The 15,679-nt window shown below is 40.6% G+C and overlaps 1 protein-coding gene across 1 annotated transcript; it reads right to left on the reverse strand.

Annotated features, from left to right (window-relative positions):
- Positions 1-13,187: 13,187 nt before the first annotated feature.
- Positions 13,188-14,234, reverse strand: KRTAP29-1 (keratin associated like protein 29-1). The gene has a single exon (XM_045986260.1). The coding sequence runs from the start codon at positions 14,232-14,234 to the stop codon at positions 13,188-13,190; it is 1,047 nt and encodes a 348-aa protein (XP_045842216.1).
- Between the last annotated feature and the right edge of the window lie 1,445 nt (positions 14,235-15,679).

A 15,679-nucleotide genomic window follows, 5' to 3' on the forward strand; every position in this document is an offset into this window, starting at 1 on the left:
ATATTCCAACCATCTTTCATTGCTTTTTGCATATACATTGTTGGGGGAGCTTCTGTACCCCAATTCTTCTTTCAATATCACTCTTTCTGTTCTACATCATAAGTTGATTCGTGAGTTCCATATGGAATTTTTCTCTGTCCCTCCCTGATTGGGTTGATCAGATACAAATTCTGCATAGATCTTGATCTCTCATCCCACTCTTCCTATATCCTTAGTGATAAAGGCTCATCAACCCTACTTCTTGCATATAAATTTCATCTCCTGTTTGTATTCCACTAGAAGCGCAATAAGGCAGGGGATCTGGAATGTCTTGTTCACTTCTGTAGTTCTAGCACCTGGCACAGTACTTAACACACAGTAAGTACTCAGTAACTCTTGTTGAAATAAGGGACCCTTATAATATACAGATGTAACTCTCAGTTCTCTCTCTCCTCCCTCATGCAAGTCCCAACTATAGACAGGAAGAGACATGAAAATACGTGAAAGTACTAAGTAATTTGCCTTCATGTTCAAGGCTACATAGGCTGTATTCTCTCCCTAGCTTGTTGGCAAAGGAGTATAGGTGCACAATGATTGTGGCATGTTAACCTTAAAAATAAAACCATCAAATATCTTACTAGTGTAAATGAGTCTATTCTGGTGTAGCAGAAAATTGTAACTTGGGTTAAGGAAGCTAGGGAAAAACCATTGGCAAGTCCTAAGAGGAAAGGTGGAAGTTGGGAGAACTCTTGTTACAACAAAAAGGTCATTGGAGCAAACTGGGAGTTTGAAGTACAGTAATTTTTTATTCATCACCAGCTGTGATGGTTTCTCATTGACTGGACTGTTGCTGGGGGAGGGGAAAAACCCAAAAACTTTTGTTCCTCCTCCTGGGATAGTAAAGTAGCTAAAGTTTGGACTTGCAAAATGTGTCTCTTCCTGACAGGGTTTGCAAATGATGAAGAGTAGTAGGGCATAAGAATTTCCCACCTCTGGCCTCCTTACTCCATAGTAATTTAATTTAACTTAATTTTAAATTCCAGTATAGTTAATATACAGTGTTATAATAGTTTCAGGTGTACAGTATAGTGATTCAATAATTCCGTACATCACCTGTTGCTCTTCACAACAAGTGCCCTCCTTAATCCTTCTTTCATCCATCCCCACCCACCTCCTCTCAGGTAAGCATCAGTTTGTTCTCTATAGTTAAGAGTCCATTTCTTGAGGAGCACTGGGTGTTATACTTAACTAATGAATCATTTAACACTACATCAAAAACTAATTATGTACTATATAGTGGCTAACTGAACATAAAATAAAGAATTTATTTTTTGGTGTCTTTCTCTTTTTTTTTTCTTTGCTCATTTCAAAAATTTATATTAGTCACCATACAGTATATCATTCGTTTTTGATGTAGTATTCCGTGATTCTTTGTTGTGTATAACACCCAGTGCTCTAAGCAATATGTGCCCTCCTTAATACCTATCATTGGGCTAACCCATCTGCTCACCCCAGTCCCCTCTTTGTTTCTCAGAGTCCGTAGTCTCTCATGGTTTGTCTCCCCTTCTGATTCCCTACCCCACCTTCAATTTTCCCTTTCTTCTCCTAATGTCCTCCATGCTATTCCTTATGCTCCACAAAAAAGTGAAACCATATGATAATTTATTTTCTCTAATTGACTTATTTCACTTACCATGATCTCCTCCAGTCCCATCCATATTGATGCAAAAGTTGGGTATTCATCTTTTCTGATGGCTGAGTAATATCCCATTGTATATATGGACCATCTCTTCTTTATCTATTCGTCTGTTGAAGGGCATCTAGGCTCTTGCAGTTTGGTTATTGTGAATATTGCTGCTATGAACACTGTGGTGCATATGGTCCTTCTTTTCACTACATCTGTATCTTTGGGGTAAATATTCAGTAGTGCAATTGCTGGGTCATAGGGTAGCTCTATTTTTAATTTTTTGAGGAAATTCCACACTGTTTTCCAAATTGGCTGTATCAATTTGCATTCCCATTGACAGTGTAAGAGGGTTCCCCTTTCTCCACACAGCCTCTCAAACATTTGTTGTTTCTTGCTTTGTCAATTTTTGCCATTCTAAATGGTGTAAGGTGGTATCTCAGTGTGACTTTTTAAAAATTGATTAATTAATTAATTTATTTATTTATTTATTTATAAACATATAATGTATTTTTATCCCCAGGGATACAGGTCTGTGAATCGCCAGATTTACACACTTACAGCACTCACCATAGCACATACCCTCCCCAATGTCCATTAATAACCCCACCACTATCTCCCAATCCCCCTCCCCCCAGCATGCCTCAGTTTGTTTTGTGAGATTGAGTCACTTATGGTTTGTCTCCCTCCTAGTCCCATCTTGTTTCATTTCTTCTTCTCCTACCACCCTAACCCCCCATGTTGCATCTCCACTTCCTCATATCAGGGAGATCATATGATAGTTGTCTTCCTCCGATTGACTTATTTCACTAAGCACGATACCCTCTAGTTCCACCCATGTCATCGCAAATGGCAAGATTTCATTTCTTTTGATGGCTGCATAGTATTCCATTGTGTATATATACCACCTCTTCTTTATCCATTCATCTGTTGACGGACATCTAGGTTCTTTCCATAGTTTGGCTATTGTAGACATTGCTGCTATAAACATTCAGGGGCACGTGGCCCTTCGGATCACTACGTTTGTATCTTTAGGGTAAATACCCAGTAGTGCAATTGCTGGGTCATAGGGTAGTTCTATTTTCAACATTTTGAGGAACCTCCATGCTGTTTTCCAGAGGGGTTGCACCAGCTTGCATTCCCACCAACAGTGGAGGAAGGTTCCCCTGTCTCTGCATCCTCGCCAGCATCTGTCATTTCCTGACTTGTTAATTTTAGCCATTCTGACTGGTGTGAGGTGATATCTCATTGTGGTTTTGATTTGTATTTCCCTGATGCCGAGTGATGTGGAGCACTTTTTCATGTGTCTGTTGTCCACCTGGATGTCTTCTTTGCAGAAATGTCTGTTCATGTCTTCTGCCCATTTCTTGATTGGATTATTTGTTCTTTGGGTGTTGAGTTTGCTAAGTTCCTTATAGATTTTGGACACTAGCCCTTTATCTGATATATCGTTTGCAAATATCTTCTCCCATTCTGCCAGTTGTCTTTTGGTTTTATTAACTATTTCCTTTGCTGTGCAAAAGCTTTTGATCTTGATGAAATCCCAATAGTTCGTTTTTGCCTTGCTTCCCTTGCCTTTGCCGATGTTCCTAGGAAGATGTTGCTGCGGCTGAGGTCGAAGAGGTTGCTGCCTGTGTTCTCCTCAAGGATTTTGATGGATTCCTTCCTCACATTGAAGTCCTTCATCCATTTTGAGTCTATTTTCATGCGTGATGTAAGGAAATGGTCCAATTTCATTTTTCTGCATGTGGCTGTCCAATTTTCCCAACACCTTTTGTTGAAGAGGTTGTCTTTTTTCCATTGGATGTTCTTTCCTGCTTTGTTGAAGATTAGTTGACCATAGAGTTGAGGGTCTATTTCTGGGCTCTCTATTCTGTTCCATTGATCTATGTGTCTTTTTTGTGCAAGCACCATGCTGTCTTGATGATGACAGCTTTGTAATAGAGCTTGAAGTCCAGAATTGTGATGCCACCAACTTTGGCTTTCTTTTTCAATATTCCTTTGGCTATTCGAGGTCTTTTCTGGTTCCATATAAATTTTAGGATTATTTGTTCCATTTCTTTGAAAAAAATGGATGGTATTTTGATAGGACTTGCATTAAATGTAATGCATAGATATGCATTAGGTAGCATAGACATTTTCACAATATTTGTTCTTCCAATCCAGGAGCATGGAGCATTTTTCCATTTCTTTGTGTCTTCCTCAGTTTCTCTCATGAGTACTTTATAGTTTTCTGAGTATAGATTCTTAGCCTCTTTCGTTAGGTTTATTCCTAGGTATCTTATAGTTTGGGGTGCAATTGTAAATGGTACTGACTCCTTAATTTCTCTTTCTTCTGTCTTGTTGTTGGTGTACAGAAATGCAACTGATTTCTGTGCATTGATTTTATATCCTGACACTTTACTGAATTCCTGTACAAGTTCTCGCAGTTTTGGAGTGGAGTCTTTTGGGTTTTCCACACATAGTATCATGTCATCTGCGAAGAGTGATAGTTTGATTTCTTCTTTGCCGATTTGGATGCCTTTAATTTCCTTTTGTTGTCTGATTGCTGAGCCTAGGACTTCTAGTACTATGTTGAATAACAGTGGTGATAATGGACATCCCTGCCATGTTCCTGACCTTAGCGGAAAAGCTTTCAGTTTTTCTCCATTGAGAATGATATTTGTGGTGGGTTTTTCATAGATGGCTTTGATAATATTGAGGTATGTGCCCTCTATCCCTACACTTTGAAGGGTTTGATCGGGAAGGGATGCTGTATTTTGTCAAATGCTTTGTCAGCATCTATTGAGAGTATCATATGGTTCTTGTTCTTTCTTTTATTAATGTGTTGTAACACATTGATTGATTTGCGGAGGTTGAACCCACCTTGCAGCCCTGGAATAAATCCCACTTGGTCGTGGTGAATAATCCTTTTAATGTACTGTTGGATCCTATTGGCTAGTATTTTAGTGAGAATTTTTGCATCTGTGTTCATCAAGGATATTGGTCTGTAGTTCTCTTTTTTGATGGGATCCTTGTCTGGTTTTGGGATCAAGGTGATGCTGGCCTCATAAAATGAGTTTGGAAGTTTTCCTTCCATTTCTATTTTTGGAACAGTTTCAGGAGAATAGGAATTAGTTCTTCTTTAAATGTTTAGTAGAATTCCCCTGGGAAGCCATCCGGCCCTGGGCTTTTGTTTGTTTGGAGATTTTTGATGACTCTTTCAATCTCCTTACTGGTTATGGGCCTGTTCAGGTTTTCTATTTCTTCCTGGTTCAGTTGTGGTAGTTTATATGTCTCTAGGAATGCATCCATTTCTTCCAGATTGTCAAATTTGTTGGCATAGAGTTGCTCATAGTATGTTCTTATAATTGTCTGTATGTCTTTGGTGTTGGTTGTGATCTCTCCTCTTTCATTCGTGATTTTATTTATTTGGGTCCTTTATCTTTTCTTTTTGATAAGTCTGGCCAGGGGGTTATCAATCTTATTAATTCTTTCAAAGAACAAACTCCGAGTTTCTTTGATTAGTTCTATTGTTTTTTTGTTTGTTTGTTTCTATTTCATTGATTTCTGCTCTGATCTTTATGATTTCTCTTCTCCTGCTGGGTTTAGGCTCACTTTCTTGTTCTTTCTCCAGCTCCACTAGGTGTAGGGTTAGGTTGTGTAATTGAGACCTTTCTTGTTTCTTGAGAAAGGCTTGTACCACTATATATTTTCCTCTCAGGACTGCCTTTGCTGTGTCCCACAGATTTTGGACTGTTGTGTTTTCATTATCATTTGTTTCCATGAATTTTTTCAATTCTTCTTTAATTTCTTAGTTGACCCTCTCATGCTTTAGAAGGATGCTGTTTAGTCTCCATGTATTTGGGTTCTTTCCAGCTTTCCTGTTGTGATTGAGTTCTAGCTTCAGAGCATTGTGGTCTGAAAATATGCAGGGAATGATCCCAATCTTTTGATACCGGTTGAGACCTGATTTGTGAACCAGGATGTGATCTATTCTGGAGAAGGTTCCATGTGCACTAGAGAAGAATGTGTATTCTGTTGCTTTGGGATGGAATGTTCTGAATATATCTGTGATGTCCATCTGGTCCAGTGTGTCATTTAAGGCCTTTATTTCCTTGTTGATCTTTTGCTTGGATGATCTGTCCATTTCAGTGAGGGGAATGTTAAAGTCCCCTACTATTATTGTATTATTATTGATGTGTTTCTTTGATTTTGTTATTAATTGGTTTATATAGTTGGCTGCTCCCATGTTAGGGGCATAGATATTTAAAATTGTTAGATCTTCTTGTTGGATGGATCCTTTGAGTATGATATAGTGTCCTTCCTCATCTCTTATTATAGTTTTTGGCTTAAAATCGAATTGATCTGATATAAGGATTGCCACCCCAGCTTTCTTCTGATGCCCATCAGCATGGTAAATTGTTTTCCACCCCCTCACTTTAAATCTGGAAGTGTCCTCGCATCTAAAATGAGTTTCTTGTAGGCAACATATAGATGGGTTTTGGTTTTTTATCCATTCAGATACCCTGTGTCTTTTGATTGGGGCATTTAGCCCATTAACATTGAGGGTAACTATTGAGAGATACGAATTTAGTGCCATTGTATTGCCTGTAAGGTGACTGTTACTGTATATTGTCTCTGTTCCTTTCTGATCTGCTACTTTTAGGCTCTCTCTTTGCTTAGAGCTGGTTCAGTGTTTGCAAATTCTTTCAGTTTTTGTTTGTCCTGGAAGCTTTTTATCTCTCCTTCTATTTTCAATGATAGCCTAGCTGGATATAGTATTCTTGGCTGCATGCTTTTTCGTTGAGTGCTCTGAATATATCATGCCAGCTCTTTCTGGCCTGCCAGGTCTCTGTGGATACGTCTGCTGTCAATCTAATATTTATACCATTGTATGTTACAGACTTCTTTTCCCGGGCTGCTTTCAGGATTTTCTCTTTGTCACTAAGACTTGTAAATTTTACTATTAGGTGACGGTGTGTGGACCTATTCTTGTTGATTTTGAGCGGGGGTTTTCTGCACCTCCTGGATTTTGATACTTGTTCCCTTTGCCATATTAGGGAAATTCTCTCCAATATACCTTCTGCTCCCCTCTCTCTTTCTTTTTCTTCTGGAATCCCAATTATTCTAATGTTGTTTCGTCTTATGGTGTCACTTATCTCTCGAATTCTCCCTTTGTGGTCCAGTAGCTGTTTGTCCCTCTTTTGCTCAGCTTCTTTATTCTCTGTGAGTTGGTCTTCTATATCACTAATTCTTTCTTCTGCCTCATTTATCCTAGCAGTGAGAGCCTCCATTTTTGATTGCACCTCATTAATAGCTTTTTTTATTTCAACTTGGTTAGATTTTAGTTCTTTTATTTCTCCAGAAAGGGCTTTTATATCTCCAGAGAGGGTTTCTCTAATATTTCCATGCCTTTTCCGAGCCTGGATAGAGCCTTGAGAATCATCATTCTGAACTCTAGATCTGACATATTACCAATGTCTGTATTGATTAGGTCCCTAGCCTTCAGTACTCCTCTTGTTCTTTTTTGTGTGGTGAATTTTTCCGCCTTGTCATTTTGTCCAGATAAGAGTATATGAAGGAGCAAGTAAAATACTAAAAGGGTGGCAAAGACCCCAGAAAAATGCGTTTTAACCAAATCAAAAGAGACCCCAAATCGTGGGGGGAAATGGGCGAAGATATTTGCAAATGACAGTACAGACAAAAGGTTGATATCCAGGGTCTATAAAGAACTCCTCAAACTCAACACACACAAAACAGATAATCATATCAAAAAATGGGCAGAAGATATGAACAGACACTTCTCCATTGAAGACATACAAATGGCTATCCGACACATGAAAAAATGTTCATCATCACAGCCATCAGGGAGATTCAAATTAAAGCCACATTGAGATACCACCTTACACCAGTTAGAATGGTCAAAATTAGCAAGACAGGAAACAACACGTGTTGGAGAAGATGTGGAGAAAGGAGAACCCTCTTCCACTGTTGGTGGGAATGCAAGTTGATGCAGCCACTCTGGAGAACAGTGTGGAGATTCCTCAAGAAATTTAAAATAGAGCTTCCCTATGACCCTGCAATTGCACTACTGGGTATTTATCCTAAAGATACAGATATAGTGAAAAAAGGGCCATCTCTACCCCAATGTTTATAGCAGCAATGGCCACCGTCGCCAAACTGTGGAAAGAACCAAGATGCCCTTCCACGGATGAATGGATAAGGAAGATGTGGTCCATATACACTATGGAGTATTATGCCTCCATCAGAAAGGATGAATATCCAACTTCTGCAGCAACATGGACAGGACTGGAAGAGATTATGCTGAGTGAAATAAGTCAAGCAGAGAGAGTCAATTATCATATGGTTTCACTTATTTGTGGAGCATAACAAAGAACATGGAGGACATGGGGAGATGGAGAGGAGAAGGGAGTTGAGGGAAATTGGAAGGGGAGATGAACCATGAGAGACTATGGACTCTGGAAAACTACCTGAGGGTTTTGAAGGGGCAGGGGGTGGGAGGTTGGGGGAAGCAGGTGGTGGGTAATAGGGAGGGCACGTATTGCATGGAGCACTGGGTGTGGTGCAAAAAGAATGAATACTGTGACGCTGAAAAGAAATAAAAGAAAAAGAGGTTCAGAAAAAAAAGAAAAATTAAAAAAAGAAAACATAAAGAAAAAATATAAAAAAGAAAAAAGTATATATATATATATATTACATAAACTAGTTTAAAAAACGTTAAAAAAGAAAAGGGCGAAAGTTAAAAAAATTTAGCAGAAGGCGAAGAAGGAAAAAAAATTGAAAAAAAAATTAAATTAACTGCAAGACTAAAGAGTCATGGGAAGAAAGCCATGAGTTCCATGCTTTGTTTTCTCCTCCTCTGGAACTCTGCTGCAGTCCTTGGTATTGAACCTGCTTTCCTTGGTAGGTGAACTTGGTCCTGGCTGGATTTCTTTTTTTTTTTTTTTAATCCTATTTATTTATTTATTTATTTATTTATTTATTTATTTATTTATTTTCAGCATGACAGTATTCATTGTTTTTGCACCACACCCAGTGCTCCATGCAATACATGACCTCTCTATTAACCCTCCACCTGCTTCCCCAGCCTCCCACCCCCCGCCCCTTCAAAACTCTCAGGTTGTTTCAGAGTCCATAGTCTATCATGGTTCACCTCCCCTTCCAATTTCCCTCAACTCCCTTCTCCTCTCCATCTCTCCATGTCCTCCATGTTCTTTGTTATGCTCCACAAATAAGTGAAACCATGTGATAATTGACTCTCTCTGCTTGACTTATTTCACTCAGCATAATCCCTTCCAGTCCCATCCATGTTGCTACAAAAGTTGGATATTCATCTTTTCTGATAGAGGCATAACACTCCATTGTGTATATGGACCACATCTTCCTTATCCATTCGTCCGCTGAAGGGCTATCTTGGTTCTTTCCACAGTTTGGCGACTGTGGCCATTGCTGCTATAAACATTGGGGTACAGATGGCTCTTCTTTTCACTACATCTGTATCTTTGCGGTAAATACACAGCAGTGCAATTCCAGGGTCATAGGGACTGGCTGGATTTCTTTTTGATCTTCTGGGCGAGGGGCCTGTTGTAGTGATTCTCAAGTATCTTTGCCCGAGGCAGAATTGCACCATCCTTACCCGGTGCCGTCTAAGTAATCTGCTCGGGTTCGCTTTCGGGAGCTTTTGTTCTCTGAATGCTTTCTGTAGAGTTCCGTAGGACAGGAATGAAAATGGCGGCCTCCCAGTCTCCGGCCCGGAGGAGTCGAGAGCCCGGGGCCCCACTCCTCAGTGCACCCCCGGAGAACAGCGCCCAATCACTCCCGTATCCCCGGCCTCCAGCCGCGCTTTGAGCTCGCCCAGCCTGTGACCGGTTCAAGGTAACCCTGAGCTGAGAGCTCACTCCTCGGCTCTGTCTCTGTAGCCAGCTTCCCCGTTCTAATACCTGCGAGCTCTGCGACACTCCAACACCCCCGATCCTTCTGTGACCCTGTGGGACCTGGAGCCATGCTGACCCCACGTGGGCTTAACCCCGGTTTAGTCTCTGGAGCAATGTCCCTCAGTGGAACAGACGTTTAAAAGTCCCTATTTTGTGCTCAGTTGCTCCACCGCTTGCTGGGAGCCGGCCCCTCCCCCCACGGTCTATCTTCCCGTCGCTTTGGATTCACTTCTCCGCCAGTCCTACCTTTCAGCACGTGGTGACTTTCTGTTTCTAGAATTGCTGTTCTTCTTCTCTTCAATCTCCCGTTGGATTTGTAGGTGTTTGCAATGTTTAGATAAGCTATCGAGCTGATCTCCTGCTGCCTGATGTAGTCTCAGCCTGCTACTGCTCTGCCATCTTGACTCCTCCTCCTTGGGTCATTTTTTACGCAGCAATAACTACTATAATGAAACATATCATGTATCAACATAGAATAAAACACATTTATTTTTAATTCTTAATAAACAACTATAGTAATGATTGATATAAATCTTAATTCTTGATTTAAAAAATGTCATTCTTAAAAGCACTAGTGAAGGAAAAAATATGATTGCATAATTTTACATTGTATATGTGAATTCTTATATTTCCAAACCCTGCTGTTATATATTAGCTACTTTATAAATGTTAGTCACTGTTTATACTTTTATATAAACAGGAATTGGAAGGTTAAACAAGGTTGTATCTGAGAAGGAAAGAAGGTAAATGTTGTGGAGTTGGAGACCTATACAAAAGGGACTTCAACTTTATCAATAATGTTTACTTCAATTATGCTTTTTAAAGATCTAAAGTAGATATAAGAAAATGTCCATTCTAAGTGGTGGGCATTTCTAATATTTTTCTCAAACTTCCCTGTATTTTGCTCCCCCACTTGGGATGTAAGTGTAAATAAAGATTTACTTATAAGCATCTTCAGGCGTGGCAGAATATTGTCTATAATGGGAGGTTCACACGTGTTATGGACAAGTCCTAGCAAACCTGAAAGGAGCTAATAAACGCTTCATTTTTTAAACTGTTGCCAAGTATGGAAGAAGTACATGGCTTCCCAGTAAACCTTTTACACTTGCCATGTTTAAAATGTGGGGTTTGCATGTTGGCAGGTAACCAGTGTAAAACACTTACCAGTACAACAGAGAAATCCACAACTGGAAAGGTTAAAAAAAAAAAAGGAAAAAATTAACATACATAGAGATGAGTCAAAAACTATTGCAAAATGAAATTTGAAACTCTAGTTATGCCAAGAATTCTGGTATTAGAAAGCAAATTATTTGAAGAGATATAATTCCTTAAATTTATAATGTAAGAAAGTGTTGACAGTTCTGTCCAGGACTGAGGTGAGATTCATCTCCTTCCAGAGCCTCATTCTTCCTCTGGCATGACTGAAATCGCCATGGAAGATGTGGAGAGAGAATTTAAATGGGATATCCATCAAAATGTCATTTCTAGAAGGCATTCCATCTATGGTCATTCTTTTGCAGTATCAAGGTTCCTCTCTTCTTCCTGTTTTTAATCTTCTTTTTGGACTTCAGTTGCAAATAATTGAGTTAATTATATTCCTTGTGGCATATTGCCATTTTTTGTCCTTGCAAGATCTCTGTCTTATTTTTTCCTTTATGTACTTATATACCAATTAATTTAATTCTTGTTCTCCTTATGCCCCATTATCTTCCTATAGGCAGCTATTTTATTTTCTTTAAAGTATATCTGCCAACAGACAGCCTTCAGACTTCATCTTCACTGTCAGCTCTCCTTGATATCTAGCCTGTTGGCCCACACTACAGATTTGAACATACCAGCCTCCAAAATCATATGAGAAAATTCCTCTTATTACATCTCTTTATGTATATCCTATTGGCTCTCTCTGGAGAACCAGACCAAGAGAGTACCTCATGGAAAGAATGACCTCTTGCTGTCTACCCACGCTCCTAGTGGTGGACACAGATTTCCTTTAAAATCTGTATTATCACAGAAATATGAGCATCCTCAACTATGCCCCCTTATAGACCCACATAAGAATGTTCTGAGATTCAGACCTAAATCATTTCAAAGACCCAGAGCCTTTGGTTAAAGAGGAGGCCAGATCCCCTTGAGGAAAGACTCTGCATAATTGCTACAAGTACATTCTGCAAACCTCCCTCTAATCTTTCCCAAAAGAAAACCAGTACAGGGTGCCTGGGTGGCTCAGTGGGTTAAAGCCTCTGCCTTTGGCTCAGGTCATGATTCCAGGGTCCTGGGATCGAGTCCGGCATCGGGCTCTCTGCTCAGCAGGGATCCTGCTTCCCCACCACCCCTCTGCCTGCCTCTCTGCCTACTTGTGATCTCTGTCAAATAAATAAATAAAATCTTTAAAGAAAAGAAAAGAAAACCAGTCCAGTCATTTCTTAAATGTTTAGTTTTGATAATTACATAGTAGGACTATTTGGTCAGGTATTTCCTTAGACTAATTATTTTTAAAACTGCCTCTTAAAATGTCAAAAATATAAGCAAACAAACAACAGCCATAAATTTCAAATTTTACATTTACATTTACAAATTTTACATTTCATTTAAATGATCTGAACATTAAAACCAGTGTCAAGGGGTGCCAGGTGGTGCAGTCGTTTGGGTGTCCAACACTTGGCTTTGGGTCCAATTGTCATCTCAGGGTTGTAGGATCAGGCTCTGCACTCAGCGTAGTCTGCTTAGGACTCCCTCTTCCTCTGCCCCTGCTCCTGCTTGCTCTCTCTCGCTCTCTCTCTCTGGAATAAATAAATAAATCTTTAAAAAAAAAAAACAACCAGTGTTAAGTTAATCAACGCTTACCTATTCTCAATGGCCAAAAAGCTTACTTTATTTTAGTCTGTGGCTTCCCTAGACTGTTTCAGTCTTTGGCTTCCCAAGTCTGTTCACTATGGGGAAATGGAGCACACTCAACTCAAAAGAGCTTTTGGTGATGTAAAGATTGGAAGCCAGGGGATTGCTTGTCCTTTCTCCCTTCCAACTTGAGCATCTATAATTGCAGACACTGACCACCCTTACAGACTAAAGCAGATCCACTAATTTAGAGGGCCCAAGGTCATCATGTCCAAATATGACCTGAAGGAAATCTATGTAGGGGTATATTGAAAGGAATGAAAGCATTCTGAAAGTTTTGTTCAATCATTCACATTTTTATTAGCAGTTGGCATCAAAGAAGTCTTTTTAAAGACTAGACAACATCAAAAAAAAAAAAAAGAAAGAAAAACTGGAGAGAAGGCTTTGCTGAGGTGAAATGAATTAACAACATGAGGAAATTCAAGTTGTAGTGTGGACCAGGGTTACAGAAATGTCCTCCTTGATAAAGAAAGATCTCTTAGTGGCTGGACAAATTCCCTCATCAGCACCTGGAGAGAATGTGGGGCTGGACTCAAAATGAAGTTAGCACACAGATAGAATTTGCCCTCATCCAGAAGAGAGCACCAGGGGGTGGCAATGCACTTGCAGATAGTGGCAGACCTCAGAGGAGATGGGAAGGGTCCTGCATTGGTGAAGTGTTGCTTTACAGAAGCCAGATTCGTGACTGGTGGTCAGGAAGTTGGCGAGCAGGTGTTGGCTTTGCAGAGACTTGGGGCAGTTGGCTGAAAGCAATTGTAGCCACCGATGGATGATTTGCCTAAACCTGTCACACAGCAAGCTGGTTGGCAGGAAGGAGATTTGCAGCCACCCTGGTTGCAAGAAGTGGATCCATCACAAGTTGGTTGGCCAGAAAGCACGGTGCCACAGGAAACTCGTTTGCAAGGGTTATTGACAGAACAAGGGAGCTGGCAGTTAGCCACTGGCTGGCAGATGAAGGATATAGAAGGCATTGGTTGGCAATGAAGTGGCTGGCAAGGTGAGGACACACAGCATGTAGGATTGCAAGAACTTAACACACAAGTTGATGGCTGGCAGGGAACAGGCACACAGGGAACCAACTGGCAAGTCTTGAAAATGTAGCAGATGGGTTGATAATAAGTTGATTTGCAGAGCTGATCTTTGCCATTAATGGGTTGACATGAACCTGGTTGGCAGCAAGTTGGCTGGCATGGACCAGCTGCACAGATGGTTGGTGGGCAAGAATTCTCAATACAGGAAGTTACCTCAGAGCAGGATGGCTGGCCGGACACAGTGTCACAGCAGACCGATTGGCCACAAGCTGCCTGACATGATCTGGACACAAAGACAGGTTTTTGGCAGGAGCTTTGCTGGTCGAGGCTGGCTTCACAGCAATTTGCCTGACAACTGGTAGATTCCATGCCAGAGGGTTGGCATGAGCTAACCAGGCAAGGAGACTGACCAGTGCCAGATTCATAGCCGGCTGTGCAGGAGCAAATGGGTTGGCAGACAAAACCAACGCAAGAAGTTGCTGGAAGGCAGGTTGGCAGGTTGGCAGGTTGGCAAGAAGCAGGTTCACAGACACTTGGGGTACTGCTGGATGGCTGACAATTTTCTTGGCATGTGACCAGTTGCCACGTTCTGCTCCGGCAGGAACTAGGCAAGCAGATACCATTTCGGAAGCCACCACCATTTGAGCACATGAAAGTGGGCACAGCTGGAATGGCCATCGTGGTTCTGGGACAACAGCTGTCCCCCATGGCACTGATGTTAACCTTGCTAGGAAGTTGCAAACTCAGTATACCTGAGTGCGAAAGACATTTAATACATGGGGGCTTTTATAGTCCTTCACTATGGGTGTTGGTACAACTTAGAGCATCTTTCCTTGTTATTGTTTCTATTCATTTGCCTACAAACATCTGATTAGCAGGCTTCAGGAGCCTGGATAGATATTGTCCCCACTTTAAAAACTTGTCGGTTGAGTCGAGAGTTCTCTTTGCTGCGTTTAGATTCCTTGATGGTTCCTGCTCTGGGATGAGCTGTCTCTTTTACAGGTTGTTCTCCAGCTGCCCTGAAGCAGGCCTTTCTCTGAACTAACCTCTCATCAGGAGGCCTCAGCCCAGCCAAAGCATCCTGTTCTTCCTCCAGGAATGCAGTGGTGCACCATTTAGATGATCAGGAAATGAAGCCTTGACCCAGTTGAAAGAGGGTAATGTCTGAGATGGTGAACAGAAAACCAGGCAGTGCATCCCAAAGACACTTCAATGTCTCCACCTCTTTCTAAGAACCTTCCCATTTGGTTTTCCTGAAACTCAGTTTTATTAGTACCACTAAAAATAATAGCAGCAGTAGGAGTAGGAAATGTTTCCATTCCATTTATAGCATACTTACTATATACCAAGTCATTGACTTCATTTTTCATTGAATCTTGCAATGACCTTAAGTAGAAGGTATGATTCTTGCTACTATGTTAGAGGTATAGCAAAACAACTCAAAGAGTTTAAATCCTGTTCCCAAAATTTTGCAAGCAATAAAATGTGAAAATAAGGTCCAAACCTAGTTTGGGCTGACCCCAAAACCTCTGGTCTTAATCATCTGTTAGACCTCCTAACTTTGGAGTGGAAGAAAAAGACTATAACCCAGTGATTGAATACTGACATTTGTATAGCAGTATGCTGACTCTTGGGCAGGTGGCTCAGGCCCTATGCTGGGAACCATTCATCCACTCCAGTGACTAGATTAAACCAGTATGAGTTCTTACCTCTACTTATCCAAACACCCAAAGACAATCTTTTAATCTGGAAATTTTAATAACTACAAAATATTTTGCCAAGGATTAAATCATGTTATGGAGTTCACAATATATAAATTCTATAAATATAAAATTACAACAACCAATAGCGATATTAGGACATCACTGCAAAATAATTTTAGTGTTAAATCACCCTCTTCCAAGAGGGACTTATGAGGCATTGGTTGTCCTAATTCTTCCCCTCTTTCTCTAGGCTCATCCCAGCTCTGTGTCACCAGCCATCTTCAGCATCCCACACTGGTCCATGTCTGATCCAGTTCACACCAGAGATTCACAACAGAATAGAAAGATCATGGCCTTGAGATCCCAATAGGGCTAGTGCCATTTTCTGGCTCTGCTACTAATTCACTCTGTAGGATGTGTTAGTTCATTACCCAAGTATTCAAAGTACTG

This window comes from Meles meles, chromosome 18 (genome assembly GCF_922984935.1).
Source record: "Meles meles chromosome 18, mMelMel3.1 paternal haplotype, whole genome shotgun sequence".
NCBI classification, from domain to species: Eukaryota; Metazoa; Chordata; class Mammalia; order Carnivora; family Mustelidae; genus Meles; species Meles meles.

Coding starts and splice junctions, on each gene's coding strand:
- KRTAP29-1 (XM_045986260.1), bottom strand. CDS start 14,234: ATGGGGGACAGCTGTTGTCCCAGAACCACGATGGCCATTCCAGCTGTG.